At 39.8% G+C, this 18,257-nt stretch overlaps 1 protein-coding gene across 3 annotated transcripts in view; it reads right to left on the bottom strand.

The window, feature by feature from the left end:
• The window catches only part of mpp3a (membrane protein, palmitoylated 3a (MAGUK p55 subfamily member 3)), a 27,410-nt gene extending 9,153 nt beyond the window's left edge, over positions 1–18,257 (bottom strand). For 2 of the 3 annotated variants that reach the window (XM_038705384.1, XM_038705398.1), the window contains exons 1-10: positions 18,069–18,257; positions 9,380–9,446; positions 9,144–9,262; positions 7,405–7,482; positions 6,918–6,998; positions 6,585–6,722; positions 6,389–6,470; positions 4,730–4,815; positions 3,683–3,757; positions 1,523–1,719 (exon numbers count right to left, since the gene is read on the bottom strand). In XM_038705384.1, coding sequence (XP_038561312.1) covers positions 1,523–1,719; positions 3,683–3,757; positions 4,730–4,815; positions 6,389–6,470; positions 6,585–6,722; positions 6,918–6,998; positions 7,405–7,482; positions 9,144–9,262; positions 9,380–9,416 — 893 coding nt within the window. In that variant the 5' untranslated portion in view covers positions 9,417–9,446; positions 18,069–18,257. Of the gene's footprint in view, positions 1–1,522; positions 1,720–3,682; positions 3,758–4,729; positions 4,816–6,388; positions 6,471–6,584; positions 6,723–6,917; positions 6,999–7,404; positions 7,483–9,143; positions 9,263–9,379; positions 9,447–11,352; positions 11,419–18,068 lie in introns of those variants that run through there. The other variant, XM_038705392.1, reaches the window with a different exon arrangement.

Below are 18,257 nucleotides of genomic sequence, written 5' to 3'. Positions count from 1 at the left end.
TCTCTTTGTGTCCGTTGTCTCTCTCTTTGTGTCCGTTGTGTCTCTCTTTGTGGTCGTTGTGTCTCTCTTTGTGGTCGTTGTGTCTCTCTTTGTGGTCGTTGTGTCTCTCTTTGTGGTCGTTGTCTCTCTCTTTGTGGTCGTTTTGTGTTTCTTTGTGGTCGTTGTGTCTCTCTTTGTGTCCGTTGTCTCTCTCTTTGTGGTCGTTGTGTCTCTCTTTGTGGTCGTTGTGTCTCTCTTTGTGGTCGTTTTGTCTCTCTTTGTGGTCGTTGTGTCTCTCTTTGTGTCCGTTGTCTCTCTCTTTGTGGTCGTTTTGTGTTTCTTTGTGGTCGCTGTGTCTCTCTTTGTGTCCGTTGTCTCTCTCTTTGTGGTCGTTGTGTCTCTCTTTGTGGTCGTTGTGTCTCTCTTTGTGGTCGTTATGTCTCTTTTTGTAGTTGTTGTGTCTCTCTTTGTGGTCGTTTTGTCTCTTTGTGGTTATTTTGTCTCTCTTTGTGTCCGTTGTCTCTCTCTTTGTGGTCGTTTTGTCTCTGTGTCCGTTGTCTCTCTCTTTGTGGTCGTTTTGTCTCTCTTTGTGTCCGTTGTCTCTCTCTTGGTGGTCGTTTTGTCTCTCTTTTTGGCTGTTGTCTCTCTTTGTAGTCGTTTTGTGTCTCTCTCTTTGTGGTCGTTTTGTGTCTCTTTGTGGCAGTTATGTCTCTTTTTGTAGTTGTTGTGTCTCTCTTTGTGGTTGTTTTTTCTCTTTGTGGTCGTTTTGTCTCTCATTGTGGTCGTTGTGTCTCTCTTTGTAGTCTTTTTGTCTCTCTTTGTGGTTGTTATGTCTCTTTATCATCCTTTTGTTTCTCTTGGAGGTTCCTTTCTTTTCGTTTTTGTGCTTATTTTGTGGGGTTTTTTGCACTGGTTTTGTGTCTCTTTCTGGGAATTTTGTGTCTCCTCATGGTATTTTCGCATCTTTCTATTGTTGTTCTCTCGTCATTTTGCATCTCTTTGTAGTCAATTCATTGACTTTCTAACAATGCTGCTAGTCAGACTGATTGTTAGCTCTGAGTGCAGCAGGAACCCACGGCATCAGCAGAAATGTGTTATTTCATCCGAAACATTTATTTAACCTACCAAACACAGCATTAAGGCTTTTCAGAGCTTGCAGACCCCTCTGACCTGTGTCTTTCTCTGTGTTTAAGCTGTGGTTATTAATCCAACAGATGCTGCAGTGTTTGGCAGGGATCTCCCGGCCTGCTGAGATCATCTTACTGAAGGATTATGACACCAACAGTATCTGCATGCATTCAAGGCTGTGTTTCGATTAATTTTTTTCCAAACTGTTTTGATGCTTCATCTAATCATAGTGAACCCTCAAAGTGGAACACATGAATGTAGGTTTAACAGATTACAAATGGCTGCATAAAATAAACTACCAGCACTGTGTGGGTGAACTTCACAGTCCTGGCACTGATTTGTTTACACCACAGGTTGTTCAGTTTTAGTGTGCAGATACATGATGTGACACCCGTTTCCTCATGGGCGCTCTCACCTCTCCTGGAACTGTTTGGAGGGGATGAGTCCGGCCCGCAGGTTGCTGTCTCCCACACGCTTGGCCTGCCACCACGTTGGATCATCTTGGGTCACAACCTGCAGGATGTCTCCCCGTTTAAAGGGAAGTCCCGCTTCTTGGCAAGGCGTTGCCTTGTCTTCTAGTGGGATGTAGTCAAACAAGGCTCTCATGTGCACCTGAAATCAAAAACAAAAAGCACCAAATTTAGATAATTATTATTGTAGGAAAACACGGACAAAGCTGTTTATCTGAATAGTTGTAGGGACCTAATCATGATCGGAAACGTATTATTTTAAATCAGTGGCTTACTTTTATTATTATTTACTATACCTTTATTTTACCAGGCAAGTTAATTAAGAAGAATTTCTTATTTACAATAACAGCCTGGCAGGAGACAAAGGCATCCTGTTGGAAAAGGGTAAATAAAATAACAAACAATAGAAAGAGGACGCAGGACAACAACACAGTCCCAACAACAAACCTTAAAAACCAGGCACAAAGACACCAGATGAGAAAATAATTAAAGACAGATAAAAAAACATGATAACAGACTAGACATAAGGTAATCTACAGAGAATAGACAACAAATGGCACAATAGTTGAATAATGAAAACAATCAAGATAGCAGCTGAGCAACATATAACAGCAAATATCACATGAAGCAATTACAGGTTTCTGTAAACGAGTTGGTGATTTTGCCTTTAAAAGTGGCAGAGATGACTATGAAGGTATTTAATTTTAATGCAAGCAAAAAATTTTTTAGAGCATATTTATCGCACTGCAATCAAAAATCATTTTTATAATTAAAAACAAACACGTCTTTTTTGTGTCAAAAAGTTTTAATTGCTAATTTCTCCTCTTTGATGGCAAGTCGAAAAGTTTTCCTTGCGAGTCAGAAAGTTTTGCAAGTTAAACAGCTTTGCATGTCAAATGGTTTTCCCTGTGAGACAAAGTTTTGCAGGTTAAACCATTTTGCAGGAGAGAGAGTTTTGCGAGTCAAAAATGGTTGAAATAAGAGATTCTATTGGTGGGTTTCACGGACCAATTATGGGTTTGCACTGACTGCATGGCCATGCCCACAATCCCCTTGCTCTGATGGCTCCGACCAGCACTTAACTCTACAGGAAACGGAGCTGTTACGTGTACAGGCTAGATGGGGGTAAGTTGATGTTATGTCGCTCATTTCAATAGAAATGCTTTTAAATGTAGTATGGTATGCTTTAATGATTATTTTTATCTACCTTTGTCAAGGTCACGGAGTTTGTCGCTGTCTCCTTCTTTAGAATGACATGTATAACAGTTAGCTAGCCATCTTGGCATGAAGCTTGACTGGCAGTGCATTTGTGCGCTCAGATATGACTAGCTAGGCTAAGGTTAGCTATTCATGTTTAACATGTACATAATATCCAGCAAAACTAGTTTTCTGTGACTGTGGTAATTGAAGTTTATGGTCACACAGCATAAACTGCGAAGTGTGTGTCATTAATATATATTGAAAAAACTGTTGGGCCTTAAATTGAGCCTTGTGGTACTCCCTTGGTGACAGTAAGGGGCTTAGACAGCAGATGTTCTGACCTTACACTTTGGACTCAGTGTGGTAATTGGCAAACCACAGCACTTAATGCTCAGAGACACCAATGCTCCTAAGTCGGTTTACTAGGATGGAATGGTCTACTGTGTCAAAAGCTTTTGCCAGCTCAATAAAAATAGCGGCACAACATTGCTTCTTGTCAAGTGAATTTGTAATATCATTCAGACCTCCAGGGTTGCAGTGGTACAACTAAAGCCAGTACGAAAAAAAACAGATTGCATACAAGAAGTTAAACTATGATCATGAAGAAAGTCAGTCAGTTGCTTATTGACATGTTTTTCTAGCCCCTTTGAGATACTGGGTAGAATAGAAATTGGCCTGTAACAGCTTGATCTCCCCCCTTAAATAAAGGACTCACTACCGCTGCCTTCCAAGCACTGGGAACTTCTGCACAGTCAAACGACAGGTTGAATAGGTGAGAAAGAGCCTCAGCATCTTTAAAGAAATCATTAATCTGAAATGTCACAACAATAATGCTTCAGACTTTGAGTGTTACCTCTCAGCTGCAGTTTCACTGAGCATGCTCAGTCACTCATGTTACATCTCACCTTGCTCTCCTTCAGGCGGTCCTCTTCTTTAATGGCAGGGATTATCTTTAGAGTGATGGAGCCCTGGGACTGGGACTAGATCGCAAATAGACAGTAGAAGTGGAGAAGAGGAGATTGTCACTGCAGGCTCAAATTAAAGACAAAGACTAAACATACTTAGCTGTAAAAGGCACACTGAGCTGTATTTGATTTAAACTGAACTATTAGTGCACACTGTTTATGAAAAAAATAAAAGGTGGCCATAACATTTTAGGTGAGGATTCATTACTGTCATAATAAATGGGGGTTACTCTCTTGAGTTTATAGTTTACCCACCACTATCCATTTACCATTGCATCTGTCTGGGGCAAATACAAGGAAGTCTGTGTATAAATAAACAAAACATGGGCACAGCATTTTCAGTGATTATTCTAAAGAAAAAACATGTATTCTGCACATGCGCAATTAAATCAACAGATTTAACTGATATATGTGAGTTTACACCTGTGCAGCAAAATACTATATAACTTACTGTAAATTTTTATAGGGTGAAAAAACACAAATGAATGCTTCTCTGAATATTTAATTTATTTTGGTCATATTGGTTGATTGCCTTATGATGATCACTGACTTGATTTTTTCGCTTATCCAACATTGTTATTTTTAACTGTTGATCTAAAGTATTTAGTGAAACAATTGGCCTTTGACTTCCAGCCTCAAAGCTTTTGACTGTGATCAGTGTGTTTGGACTTTTTACAGGCATTTAGATTGTTTGCCTGTAAAGAAAGAAAAAAAAAAAAAACATTGCATAAATAACAAACAAACAAATCAAAGAAGAAAAAAACGAATTATGACAATTTAACATAATACGGTCTACACCTTTTTGTACAGAGGGAAAGACTGATCTTGGGATTTTAACAATTTAAATGGTATCATTCAACTGAAAATCAGGAAAGTCAGGAAATCCATGTTTGTACCCAGTCTTATATTTATTCCAATTCTAAATTACTGATCTATTCCAGCATTTCTTAAAAGCTACACAATGAAATTACAGCAGAACTGTCTCACCAGCAGCTGACTGATCTCGTCAGGCCTCTTGTTGATCACAGAGACTCCGTTTACCTCCCTGAGTTCATCTCCTACATGGACCAAACCTGTGAGGAGGAGAGGCAAAAACATCAATGACATTTACAAGAGTCCTCACTGAGCCTTATCAGTCATATCTTAACATCAGTATCGTTGTCAGATCCACAGATCCTTACAGCTTCTATCCTCAGCTGGGATCTATTTAGCTGCAGCCACAACAAAGAAACCAAAGACTGAGAGAAGTTGAATCAATACACTCTTCCCTCAGGACAGAGAAACACATAGCAGATCCACTACTGTGCAATCATACATGTATAATGTATGTATTTACCAGACACACAAAGAGACCTGAGGCTAATTCTGAAATCTCTCCACAGCGTCTGTCTTCACACTGATGAGACACAGCAGGAAACGGAAGAAGACATCAAAGATTAATGCATACGGACACTGATTGGTTTACTTTCCAAGCACGCATGTTTCTAATGCCAAATAACACACACACATCTACAGATGTGATCTGAAATTTCCATGGCAACGCCAATGAAAGGATTTTACTGAGTCTATATGATGTGTGAATGATTCTCTGAGGACTCCTGGTTTCTCTCATGCATCTCCTGCTGCTGCTGTATCTCTCTCTCATTGTGGTTTTGATATCACTGTCATTTGAGTACTTATATCCTTTTTTTTTTTTACTAAAACTAACTGGTTTTAAGAAGACAATTGCTATCACGCTGCTGTGGAAATCGGGAGCCCCCTGGGGCGTCCAGGTAGCTCAGCTTCCTGCATTACTCCAGTCTTCCATGAGGGAAACTTTTCTGTTTCTGCATGTCATCCTCGCGTCCCTTTTCCCATTTCTTTAACTATTAAGCCATTGTATAAATGTCCAAAAACTTTAACAGTAGCAGTTCCCATTTAATTTGGTAAAAGTTTGAACATGTGGAAGAGTTTAAATAAACAGATGAGCACATCTTTATGGGTCAGTGGTTCCCAACCTTTTCACCTCACGACCCCTTAATACATAGCTTGTGTCACCTCATCATAGGGTGTGTGTCTATAGTTGTGAGCATGGCTATGAGTAAGCTCACCAAAACCATTTTCTCTGTATTATTTTGGGGAATGTGAGGGTTTTAATAAACTAAGAATGAGTTTACATTCTACAGCTCCACACAAAATACACATGCCATTTTTTTTTTCTTATACATCTATTACAGCTAACTCATTTAATTGACTGGTTTTAGGGGGAAATTACGTAAAAGGGGTTTTTATATATTCTCCACCAGGATTGTATAGCAGTGTGGAGAGCATGACAATATAGAGAGATGGGCTCACAAAGAGGGAATTTGGACTCTAAAACCATGGCTGCTGACCAGATTGTGAGCAGTTCGGTGATTTTCTCTGCTCAGACTTTTATTTTAATCATTTTAGAGCTCTGGGGGCATAAATGTTTTTTTTCAAAAGAAAAAAAGGTTCAATAAAAGTCCAAAAACAAAAATAAAAAATGTGCTTATTTCTTATTCATCACGCAACCTTTTAAATTAATTTGTGTCTGTGTTCCAGCACAGTTGAGAACTACAGGTACTGGGAGTCTAGTAGAGTGACAAGACTTGTAGAAAACTCAGTGACGAAAAGAGTACAGTTTACCACTTCTGTCAGCTGCGCCCCCTCTCATGATCCGAGCCACGATCACCGTCCCAGTGGCATCATCCCGCCTGATGGTGGCTCCCTGGAGTACAGACATAGGAATATGATCATTAACAGAAAAGAGCAAAAGGTCTCTGTCCATGTTCTCCTGCGGACTCTTAAGGTCTCTTCTCCGCTCTCATGCTTCACAGCTCACCAGAGGCTCCTTGTTCTTCACCAGCCTGACAATCTTCACCGACTCTTCCTCCAGCTCATCCTCAAAGTCGTCTGGTAGTGGCGGAAGCACAGGGTCAAAGTTCTTCTGAGCCACGGTGTCGTGCACCGAGAGAACGGCCTGGAGGGACAGAAAACCGATGTGCTGAGACTACAATGCTGACGTTGAGCTGCACAGAGAGCAGATGTCTACCAGAATCTATAAGAAGCTTCAGAGATGAATGTCAGGGCAAATAACATGTCTGACAGGTAAAAATGGCACCATGAATGTACACTAACGCTACATCTCCTCATGATTGTAGGACTGTGTGTTTACCTTGAGATGTGGTGATGTCAGCAGGTGCAGCAGCTCCTTCTCCTCTGTGCTCATTGGTCCACTCTGCAGCTCCTCTGCCACCTGCCGATCACAAAACCTACATGAAGCGAGAGCCCTGACCTGGTTTGACCCTGTGCAGGTGTATACCAGTAATGCACGATGCAGTTTACCGTAGAATAAATGCACACAGATACACAGACGTGCACACAATGGAAGATAAGTTGTGAACAGCTAAGGTCAGCAGTTTCCCACACTGATAACTGGTGAGAGCGAGAGGAGAGCAGCAGGATATAGAGTTTCATTAGATGAACATCGGGATGATTCAGCACTTTGAGAACATTAAAATTCATTTTTGATACCTGCATTGCTTCTCTGTCAGTGCTAGCTCATTGTGACTGACGGCTGTGCCCAAGTGGAAAAGTAATTTAGGATGTGTGTGTGTGTAAGTGTGAGAGAAAGAGAGAGAGAGAGAGAGAGATGAACTTACATCTTCTGCCAGAGAAGAGGCACTGTGGAGGACGGGTGTTGGACTCTGTCTCTCATACTGTCTTAACTTCTCATGAATCTGTAACACAAACACGTGTAGTTTATTAGAGAGGGTTTCATCAAGGAATGCACAGTTTCAGAAAAAAGCTGAAGATTAAAAGGTGCCTGCAGAAGTTTCTTGTAAACAAACCAATGTTATGTTGACATTCAGTGTTACTTACCAAATGCATCATGTCAGTCCTTGAGTTCTAACTAATGAATGCATTTCCACTGCTTACAACATTCACAAAGCCAACTTTTAAAATAAAAAAAGGTAAATCCTGCATTGTTTGCATCCATGTTTACTAGCTTCTAGTCTTCTTTATCCCTGCCTTTGTGGGTGCATAGCTATGTTTCTTGATGCATTACCACCATCTATAGTCAGCGAAATAGTATGAAACCATTGGTAGAAATATGTATTGTGTCACCCTTGTGAACACATGCATGCATGTACAAAACAAATAAACCCACTTGTAAAAAAACTGCTTCCTGGCTTTACTAGAGAAAAGAGAGTTTGGTTAAGAAATCTGAAATGATTCTGTACGCATGCCTAAAAAGTACTGTGTTTTTCGTGTATAGAAAGAATAAAAAGCAGGTAATGCAGCAAGACTGCACAATCCTTGAAATTTGTTGCTGTAATGTTTTGAAATTTTCACTGCATAATATACACAGAGTAAAGAAAGTCATGGGCTACATGTGCCCCATTTCACTTTTCTAAAATAAGTGCTGTGAGAAAATACGGAAAATGTTATCAAATCTAAGTAATCCTTTCAAAAATTTCAAGATCAGCACAGACATCATGATCTGCAGTGATAACCAAAGTATTCCATGGTCCCTTGACTAACCTTCTACCAATATAACTGAAATCTTCTGTTTATGAGATATTTGGCTAATTGTCAAAAAGCCAAATAAACAAAAAAGACACAAACGTACAGAGGTAATCAAATTATCTAAATAAATAGTCTAAATTTCCATCCAAAGTGGATGAATATATGGCTTCTTGTGACATTAAAATAAACCCATCAGCTATATATTTTTAGTAAAATGTTTTATTTTTAAACATTGTGAATGTGGAAGCCATACTACTTGTATTACCACAAAGTTGCTCTTCTTACAGTATCTTGGATTCCATGTGTAGTTGACAAATATCACACATGTAGGCGGTCTTCCACAACAACTTTCCATTGGTCCACTTGGATGACTTATGTTTACAATTTCCTGGCAAATAATGAGTGTGTTTTCTCAGAGGCGAAGATGGACGCAGTGTGGTACTGAGAGAGCACAACAAAATGACGGGGTTGTTGTGGATGGACGGTTGGGTCGGGGATACTGCTGTTTGCGTTCTGTTGCCTACCAACAGTACGAACAATGAACAATATGTCTAATATATTGTATGAACAATAAACAAGTAGTTTCAGTTGCCTAAATGTAACCAAAAAGTCAGAGTTTTTGGAAGGCAGTGACAACAGATGAGGAATGACCTGAGTTGTCCCGTCACTTTCAGGTAACCTGACCAACAGGCCAGTTTATTAGAAAAAATAATGTACATTTTCAAGACTATCAAATCCATTCCTGCTATTTTTTTGTTAATATATTCTAAAACTGCATAAAAAATGTAATGGTACACAGCTGTATATCACATCTGTATGTAAATAATGATGTTACTCATAGAATCTGACTCAGAAGAAGTAATAACCTCACCTTCATGAGGTATCCCAAGCTCCTCTCACTGAAAACATCTTTGAGGAAGACCATGTCCTCTTTGTGATTCGCATCGGGACGCAGCTGAGAGGTCAGCAGGGCCAACGTTTCATGTAGCCCTGCAGAGGAGAGGAATTAGAAAATCCATCGTGTATATTAACATGAACAGATGGAGCACAGCAAGCTACACAGAGTATGGAGAGTATGTGTTGAGCATCTGTGCCAACTCATCTCACCCGCTCCTGCTGTGAGGACCGGCATGGCTTCTTTCATGGGCCAGTGAGGTGAGGGGGGCGGGGAGATCTGGGAGGAGGAGAAAGAAAAATTATACAGATGCTGTTAAATTGAGTTTCTGAGAGATTTAAGACACTGTCTGGGAGGATTTAAAAAAAAAAATCCCCTTCTCACAAAAAGCAAAAAAAGAAGGATAATGGTGTTTTTGTGTTTATGAGAGTGTGTACCACTGATGTAAAGGCATCTGGAGACCCATATTGCAGTAATTATAGCCATACATCATCTCCTTGTAGGCTCAGTAAATGTGAAGGGCCTGCTTGCATTATTGAGCCGTACTAGTAAGATAAACCGTAACTGCTGGTTCTATTAACCCCACTGACTCTCACCAGGTTGCGTGAGTTTGTGGGTTTAGTGCCGGCATGTTAGAGAGCACAAACCTGTATGAAATAACTAGAAAGTGGTCATACAACTTTAAGGACTTCCATTTAACTGACAGCTCATTAACCTGTAGGATGTATGCCATCTAACATGCACAGTATAGTATTTCTTGTGTTGTAAGTTTGTTCTCTCTGCTCTACTAAATAAAGCTACGTGTAAAAGTTTACTTCCTCTTTCTGCCGGAGGGACATAATAACTAGGAATTTGTGAATTTGATGTTATATTAACTCTGGAGGAAAGGTCAGGTGATCATCAAAGTCGGTAGGATTCATCCATTACGCACTATGAATGTCTGTATCAAATTTCATGGCAATCCATCCAATAGTTGCTGGTGCTATTTTAGTCTGAACCGAAGTGGTGGACCGACAGACTAAAATCATTTTAGGCCTCCATAATGGGCTAAATGACATGTTAAGAGATTATTTTGCATTATATGCGCTTGATCACTTTCGTTATATCTATATTCATATGCTGAGAGATCTGTGCATGACTCCAAGATAGAGTACTGCACAGACTGCTGGATTATTGCAGCCCCTACTGATCAATATCCATGTCACTCCACTCAATAGTCTCCATACATCCTCCCTTTGGAAACATGCGTCAATAACACAAACCACAAAATCCCCAATATGACGCCATGAGCCGATGACAAAACAGCAGGAAAGCAGCACCACGAAGCCAAAACAACACAACAAAGCTGCAATAAGGAGTATTAACATTTAGATATATTAAGTTATAAGTTATTTGCCAGAACAGTTTTGATTTATAAAAATGTTGAATACATTTTGGATGGGGATGTCAGACAGTGTGTGATTTTCCACTCAGGGTGTCTTTTTTGTTCTGCCTAGAAATATGGAATTAATAAGTAGGTAAATATATTATATTACATCTACATACTGTGCAATATAATCATACACCATAGACATATTTACTGTAGTGAAACACTGACAGAAAGTGTGTTTAGACTGTTTAGAAAAGAGGCAGAGGCCAAATAGCTTAACCTGTTTGGCAGTGATGTGCTTTCCTGCTTTGTATGTGTAAAATAAACATAAGCTTTATATGAGATGTATTCAGTAGAGCGCTGTTCATGTTACCCTGTCCATCACTTTATGGACGCCTGCCATGATGATGCATCTTTTTGTGGTGTGTTACCTTGCACAGAGACTGTAGAGTTGATATCAGTAATTGTTTTTACATGGTCTTGAGTAGGGATTCCATGTGTGGTTGATTTTTAGTGCTTTCTTAATTTATAACATTTGGACAGATTTTGAGTAATTATGACAAATAAATCAATTTAGAAACACTGACTGGTTGATGGAGAAAGAGACAATGAGGCTAACACAACAGACAAGCCTTTCAGAAACACAGTCACAATAAAGATTACATTTTCAGTATCTGAAACCAGGAGACAAAAATCTGAACTATTTCAATAGCATGCTAACAGTTCAGTATTACTTTGGGCTAATGTGCAGACTGAAGAAACAGGTGTGTAGCAGTGGGTTTGAAACAGTTTTACTGGGTAAAGAGGCAGGCTTACAGTCAAATCAGGTACAAATCCAAAGGCTAAAGCAGACAGACAGCCAGGACAGGAACAAAGCTGGAAGCAACTGACAAAGAATATCCAGTTTATTGTAGAGTGGAGCTAATGTGAGGCAGCTGTGCGGGCACATGGTTTGGTCAGGTGGTATAAAGTAGAAGCTGACTCTGCAGTGGCAGCTAGGGGACAGGTGAGCAACAGCAGCCAGAAGTAGAGGAGTCAGATGAGGAGGGTAGGGAGGATGAACAGAGTGTCAGATTAACCCAACAGGAAATTTCCCAGATGAGTGGGAGGAATGCAGGAGTTCCTTTATATATGGAGGCAATAATATACCTCCATCATCCTAAGCCTGTTCACTCTGATACAAATACAAGTCCAATGTCTACACGTCTTTGTGTCATACTGTTGTAAGACAGAAGAGCCATAAAGAAACATTTGCCAATAATTTTCAAGTATTAAATCTTTCAACATCTTCTGTCTGTAAAATTTTCAAACATAAAACATTAGCTTTTATGAAATAAAATACATTTAATATAATAAAATCTATACACTACTGTAATGATTTTAAGCTTCCCGTTCTTCTCTTAGTCATAGTAGCAGTAGTGGCTCAATTGTAATGTCTTGGGGCAAGATTTAAATATCTCAACTTTTGATGGGATTGATGGGTAATGTACAATATATGTTCCCATCAGGATCAATTGTTATAACTTTGATAATCTCCTGACTTCTCAGCTAGAACCAGTCAAATTTTCACTTTGCCTAATGCTTTGGTTTATGACCAAATACCTGCAAAACTAACTAAACATTCCCATCAGCCTCAGCTGCACTTTGTTCAGTGCTGATTAGCAACAAACTAAACCCAACTAAGTGGGTGCATTATACCTACAAAACATCAGCATATTCACATTGACAATGTGAATCACAAAGCTGCTACCACAGTTGTAAACTTAGTCATATAAATATTATCCATTCACATATTCTATATTGTCTATCTAATATACACTGACCCCTTGTGTGTGAAATTTTTTGAAGTGGCAAAAAAAGTTTGTGGTTAATTATGTTACTAGTGCAGGATTATATTTTTAGAGACCCTACCCTAAAAACATCACCATAGATATGTGGTGCAGCAAGTGAAGAGTTGTTGAATGAGGACAGTGGGGGGGCAACGTGAACAAACTGCAGCTAAACCCTCAACTTAAAAGCAATTTAAAATAAAACAATTTTTTGTAAAATAAAACTTTTCTGTTGAAAGTTTTGTTGTCTCCAGGTTTTCCTTCAATGAGTTATGTTACTTTTTCAAAGAAAATCCGCAAGAATCTGTAACACGCATACAGTATTGATCAGCTACAGAGCGCTTATTTTATCTCTGGAGGCTTGTTCATGAAAAAAAGCTTCAGTATGTCAGCCTAAATTTTACTTTTATGTTTCTATATTGCAAGATTGCTATTCTCACCCCTCCTAAAGTATTTCTAAACATATCCTTGTGCTTTGATGGTACATAATCAGAATATGATTAACATCAGCAGAGACAGACAGCAATGAGCTCATGAATAATGCACAGAAAGGATGTTACAGAGCCAGAAAGAGGGATGAGGAGAAGATGAATGAGAGGAGGAAAAAGAGGGAGGCATCACTTTGTGTTTTGTGCTGTCAGGAGAATCAGTGAGATCAACACACAAGATACAGTCTCTTTATTCTCAAGTGTGTCAATCAGGATTTTCTCCTTAAATCCTCACTATATTTAACTTCATCAATGTCATCATTCTTTACTTCATCAACTCCTTTGGTATTTCCTCAACCAAAACTGTCAAAATTCAGCTTGAAGAAAACAAACGCCATTGAGGAGAAAAAACACAAGTTCATTAATGTAAGATCAGTTCAAAACAGCAGCCACATTTTGTTTTTCTGAATAATTAAACTGGAAATGGATTTGTTTAGAAATTGCTGCTATTAAACAATGAAAAGTGTGTGGTTCATTACATCTCCCTTTGCAGCAGTTCAGTCACTAACAGTCCGGAGAATGACATCATCTGCTGAGCTGCTCTTACTTTGACAGGGTGAGGTCATCAGAGAGAGGCATCATATCAATTTGGCTATTGAAAACATTGAGTGTGTTGAGTCTTTAAATGATTAAAATGTCAATACTTCGGTTATATACACTTGGATGGTACAACACAGCCAGGGGTTGACTGATAATCTCGCATACAGGGCAACTGCCGGGTGGGCTGACGCACTGTTGGGGTGGGTGTTTATTTAACTGTCATTTCTATACTGGGCTGGGCTAATCACATCTCTTACTGCAAAGTAATACAAGTATTACAATTAAATCAATCTGATCCATTAGCAGTTTTTTAGTTAACAGCTTGAATTAAATTGCTCGTAAAATACTTAAAATACTCGTCCCACTGTGAATCAACGCCACAGTCAGCTTTCAGCTCACTGTTTTAGTTTGGTCTCTGTATGCTTGACTACCAACAGCTCACACAGACCTACTGCTAACAATAGTTTAGGTACAAATTACAGTTTGCTGGCAAACTAGTACCACAGCCACAACAGCCCTACTGTACACTTATAGCTTAACGGCTTTCAGAAAACCTGCAGGAATCAGTCCAAGTTCTTGTAGCCTTCAGAAAGCACCACATTCCTGTGATCTCACATCACTGAAAAACATTACTACACTACCTCAAATAACCAAACATTGCTGATCCAGAAATAGACTCAGACATCACACTTTTTGCATTTTGTCCCTATGAAAATTACATTTTCCGTTCAAATCTAGTTAAGAGCTTAGCTGGAGATCACACAGACATGATAGAGACCCAGTGAGGTCACAGCAAAAGCTCACATGTCAGCTCATCAGATAACAGCCTTCGTCATGCACTGTTCATCTAGACACATTTAGCTAAAATACAGACAGATCAGCCTCTACTACCGCTGTTACTGCGTTAATAACATGATCCTGTGTTAAATAGGAGATTTATAAACCAAAATGACACTGGATGTAATTCTCAGTATTGTTCATCCACACTTAATACTCATTCACAGATAAGTAGTTTGGACTCACATATGCACTCAAAGTACTTAACTTACATGAACACACAACCAACATACTCAGACATCATGTCTCTGTGCCCCTCTGGCTTCATCTAACCCCCAAGCACATTTCTATTCACAGTCTTTTGTTCCTGATTCATCTTTTACTTTGTCACTCTCACGCAAGCTGGTGCAGACACGCTTTATTCTCCTGTTTTCAGTCACGACCCCCAGAGGTGGTGTGACGTAAGCAGGTTCAGCAGGGCAGCGGTTGGCCCTCTTTGCAATCAGCACACTGCCAAGAGTTTCTTCTAGTCTCCCAGGGAGATTTGATGCCACAGTTTATGCCTCATCCAATAGGACTTCAGCTGTAAGAGCTTCTTACACAGCAGCCACTGCTAGACTGAAAATGAGCAGGGTTATAAAACCTACTAGTGTGGTGGTGTAGCTGTAGGTCCTTGTTCCTCAAAGAACACTGCTGGTTCTAGGACTGCAAATTAAGAATTCCTTGCATCATCGATTAATGTGTTGATTATTTTTGCAATTACTCGACTAATCTTATATACAATGTCAGAAAACTAGATCAAAATTTACCAGAGCTCAAGGTTAAAATATCTTTTGTCTGACTAACGGTCTAACTTCAAATATCTTCAATTTAATTATATGAACCAGAGAGAAGTAGCAAACCCTTACATTGAACAATCTGAGTATGTATAGTATGAAATTTTTACTTGATCTAGAAGTTATTAAGTGATTACCAAAAGAGTTGCTAATTCATTTCTGTCAGTTGAGTTAATTGAATCATTCCCAACCACAGGGACCCCAGGGGCAACTTCTGCAGTTGACAGGAATATGTGGAAATATTGTGGAGTAGCTCAATTAATAAAATCTTTTTTTTTAAATTACGTGTTGATTAAAAAATATATCCATATATCGAGTCAGGTTTAACACAATGTGTTGAGAGTGCATGAAAACTAGTTAGTAAGCAAGCAAGCATGCAAAGGAGTACAAACTATCAGCCCAAAGTAATAAAGAAATTATTTAAATAGACAGCTAAAATGAATGGCTAATCGGTTCAAATAGATTAATAAATATTGTACAAATGATGGCTTCTCCCGCGACCCTGTACGCAGGATAAGCGGTTGACAATGGATGGATGGATGGATGATGGCTTCCACCACTTCAAGTTGAAGGAGAATGAATGCAAACTTGACCAAACCAACCTTAACATTGACAGTTTTACTATATGTAAACATTCTTGTAACAATACATTTTTATGTCTAACAGAGTTGAATAACAACCAATTTAAAATCAGTTCAAATAAACACATGTGGGTGACAGGGGGTGTCAATAAAGGGGTTCATGAGTTCATCTGACAGGGCTGTGAGAGAGACAAGAAGTTTGGGATCCCTTGGTGTCATCGATTGACCTATCGTTTCAGCCATAGTTGGTTCTGCTACCTGTTTCATTTTATATTTAATTTTTTGTGAAAATGTGTGACAGGACATACTAAGTGTTTTATATGCACATACATAAAAAAGGCTTGAGACTGACCTCACCACAAACAGAATTGTTTATGTATTCAACCACTTAAACTGATCTGAGTTTACATTTTCCAGAAAAGCAAACTCTTGTAGTCATGCAAATAAACTGATTTCTGTACCAGAAAAATTGTTCATTCACTGAGATGACAAATCTCAGGAGTACTGTAGCGTGATATTGCTACACAACACCTTTTAGGAAGGAGATTGAGATGTATAAGCGAAGAAGAGGTTGGAGTTCTACTAACTGTAGGGTACAGTTGCTGTTAGAAAGTGATCCCAACCTTAACACAGACGTTTAAGTTGCATAACCTTAACCACAAAAATGGCACTCATGACTCATTTTTAAAAGGCACTGACAATCTACCAGTTTTGTCAAACCTGACAACTTCTTGAAGAAAAAAAGGAGCATCCACTCACACACCTATAGGTTGAAACACAGACGACTACTGAGTGTATTCATCTCTTTCCTGTGATACACCTTTTTGTGATTCCTCTCACACTGTGTTTCTTTTAGGAACACCAGAGTCAACATGATGTGATGCTTGCAATTGTTCCAACAAGTCCTCCAATATTAAACGACAAAATATGTTGTTTGTCCACGTCCTCTAGAGCGACACATAAGGACATCAGATCAGGTAATGCTTGACAACACAATGGTTAAGGTTTGCTTCGGTTTAGGTCTTGATTAAGTTTAGGAAGAGATCACTTTTGGGTTTAAATGATTACCTCGCTAAAGTTAAGGGACCATCGAAAGTCATGGTTACAGTAATAAACGTGGTTAAGGTTAGGGAGCGATCTCTGTCGATTTTAAACGGGAAACTCTTCTCTTGTTTTAAAATCCAATGTTTTGTTGTCGCTCTATAACAACATCACAGACTTACTCCTCCATTGTTTAAGTGCTACAATGTGCTATAGTTCTCTATGTATGTCTAAAGAAGGTTCAACACAATTTCTGCCATCTGCAGTGGTTATCGTGGAGCCTTCGAGGGTATAGGGATCATTAGAAACACCCTCTCAAACGTAACAGCTCTTAATGAAAATGTATTGTCCACAAGGCTGTGAAAATGCCTTGGCATGGAGACACTAAAACAACAAATGCTCTGTCAAGCTGTTCTAAACAGGGTGCCTTTCCAGACTATATCACTGCCAGATGACGATGGACAACCCTGCTCCTTTCCCTCCTTCAGGACCATACAGTCCCATTTTGAGCTACGCTCTTTAACAATATGTTGGAGGATATAATTTCTGTATCAATCACAAAACGTTGAAACTGAAGAATCTGAACCATGGAGCAATGCCCAGAGCAGAAGGCTGGATGAGTATTTAGCACCGCAGCCTGGTGTACTACAGCATTTTTCAGATGTGCTCTGCATGTACTGACACAACACAGGCAAATAAACACACACATACACGTGGATGGTATTTTTCTATACAAACAACCACACACACATCTGACTGACAACATCTTGGTCAGTACACGATCGAGCGTGTTGCCTTGACCTCTCTCTGTCTCGAGAATAAACACTGCTCACACACAGCTAATCCACTGCCCTGACAGTAACGGGAGGCAACACCAAGCATGTTTGGCCAGCATCCAACATGCCTTTCACACACACATTTCCCAGACTCACACCCTCACACCGATGCGACCACAAACCCACCCATCACATAATCTCATCTCATAGCGAGCAGAGGGTGTGGTCAGACAGAAACTTATATCTCCAACATGGAGGGAAACTACAGATGTTGACAGATGACACAGTGTACAGCTTGTGCACTGTCATTCAAATGCTAAACCTCCTCAATCCCCATACACCCAACACCTCACTGCAACACAGCAAAGCATAGGCAGATGTTAATTTCTCTCCTTTTCCACCTCCTCTTTTCTTCTATTCTTACTTCCTCCTGTCTGTAGAGCATAATGCCGGCCCTCCATCCCTCCCTCCCTCTCTCCCTCTCTCTCTCTCTCCTCCATCTCTCTGCATCACTCTGCAGTGCTACGACGATCTGCTCTCCCAACATACAGCATGTCGTCAGCTGGCAGACAGAGGAAGAAAAGGAAAACACACACTGGATCGCAGAGCATCCCGCCCATACCTCACGTTCACACAACACAGCACAGACAAATACAATTCTCACCTTCTCTTCTTCTCTCTGTATCTCCTCCTCTGTCTCCCTCTCTGTTTGTGTCCCTCCTGACTGCAGCCACACTGTTTCTCTCGCTCCGATTCCTCTTCCTCCTTCCTTCTTGATCCTCCTCCTCCGGGCCGGCTGCTGCTCTCACAAACCTGCTGCCGCCGTGTGTCCGCCTCTTCCCCTCTCTTCCCC

The sequence above is a fragment of the Micropterus salmoides genome, unplaced genomic scaffold (assembly GCF_014851395.1).
Source record: "Micropterus salmoides isolate LMB-PRFRI ecotype aquatic unplaced genomic scaffold, ASM1485139v1 Ms_hic_scaffold_10, whole genome shotgun sequence".
NCBI classification, from domain to species: Eukaryota; Metazoa; Chordata; class Actinopteri; order Centrarchiformes; family Centrarchidae; genus Micropterus; species Micropterus salmoides.
The sequence above is the reverse complement of the archived record's forward strand: the minus strand, read 5'-3'. Positions and strand labels throughout refer to the sequence as shown.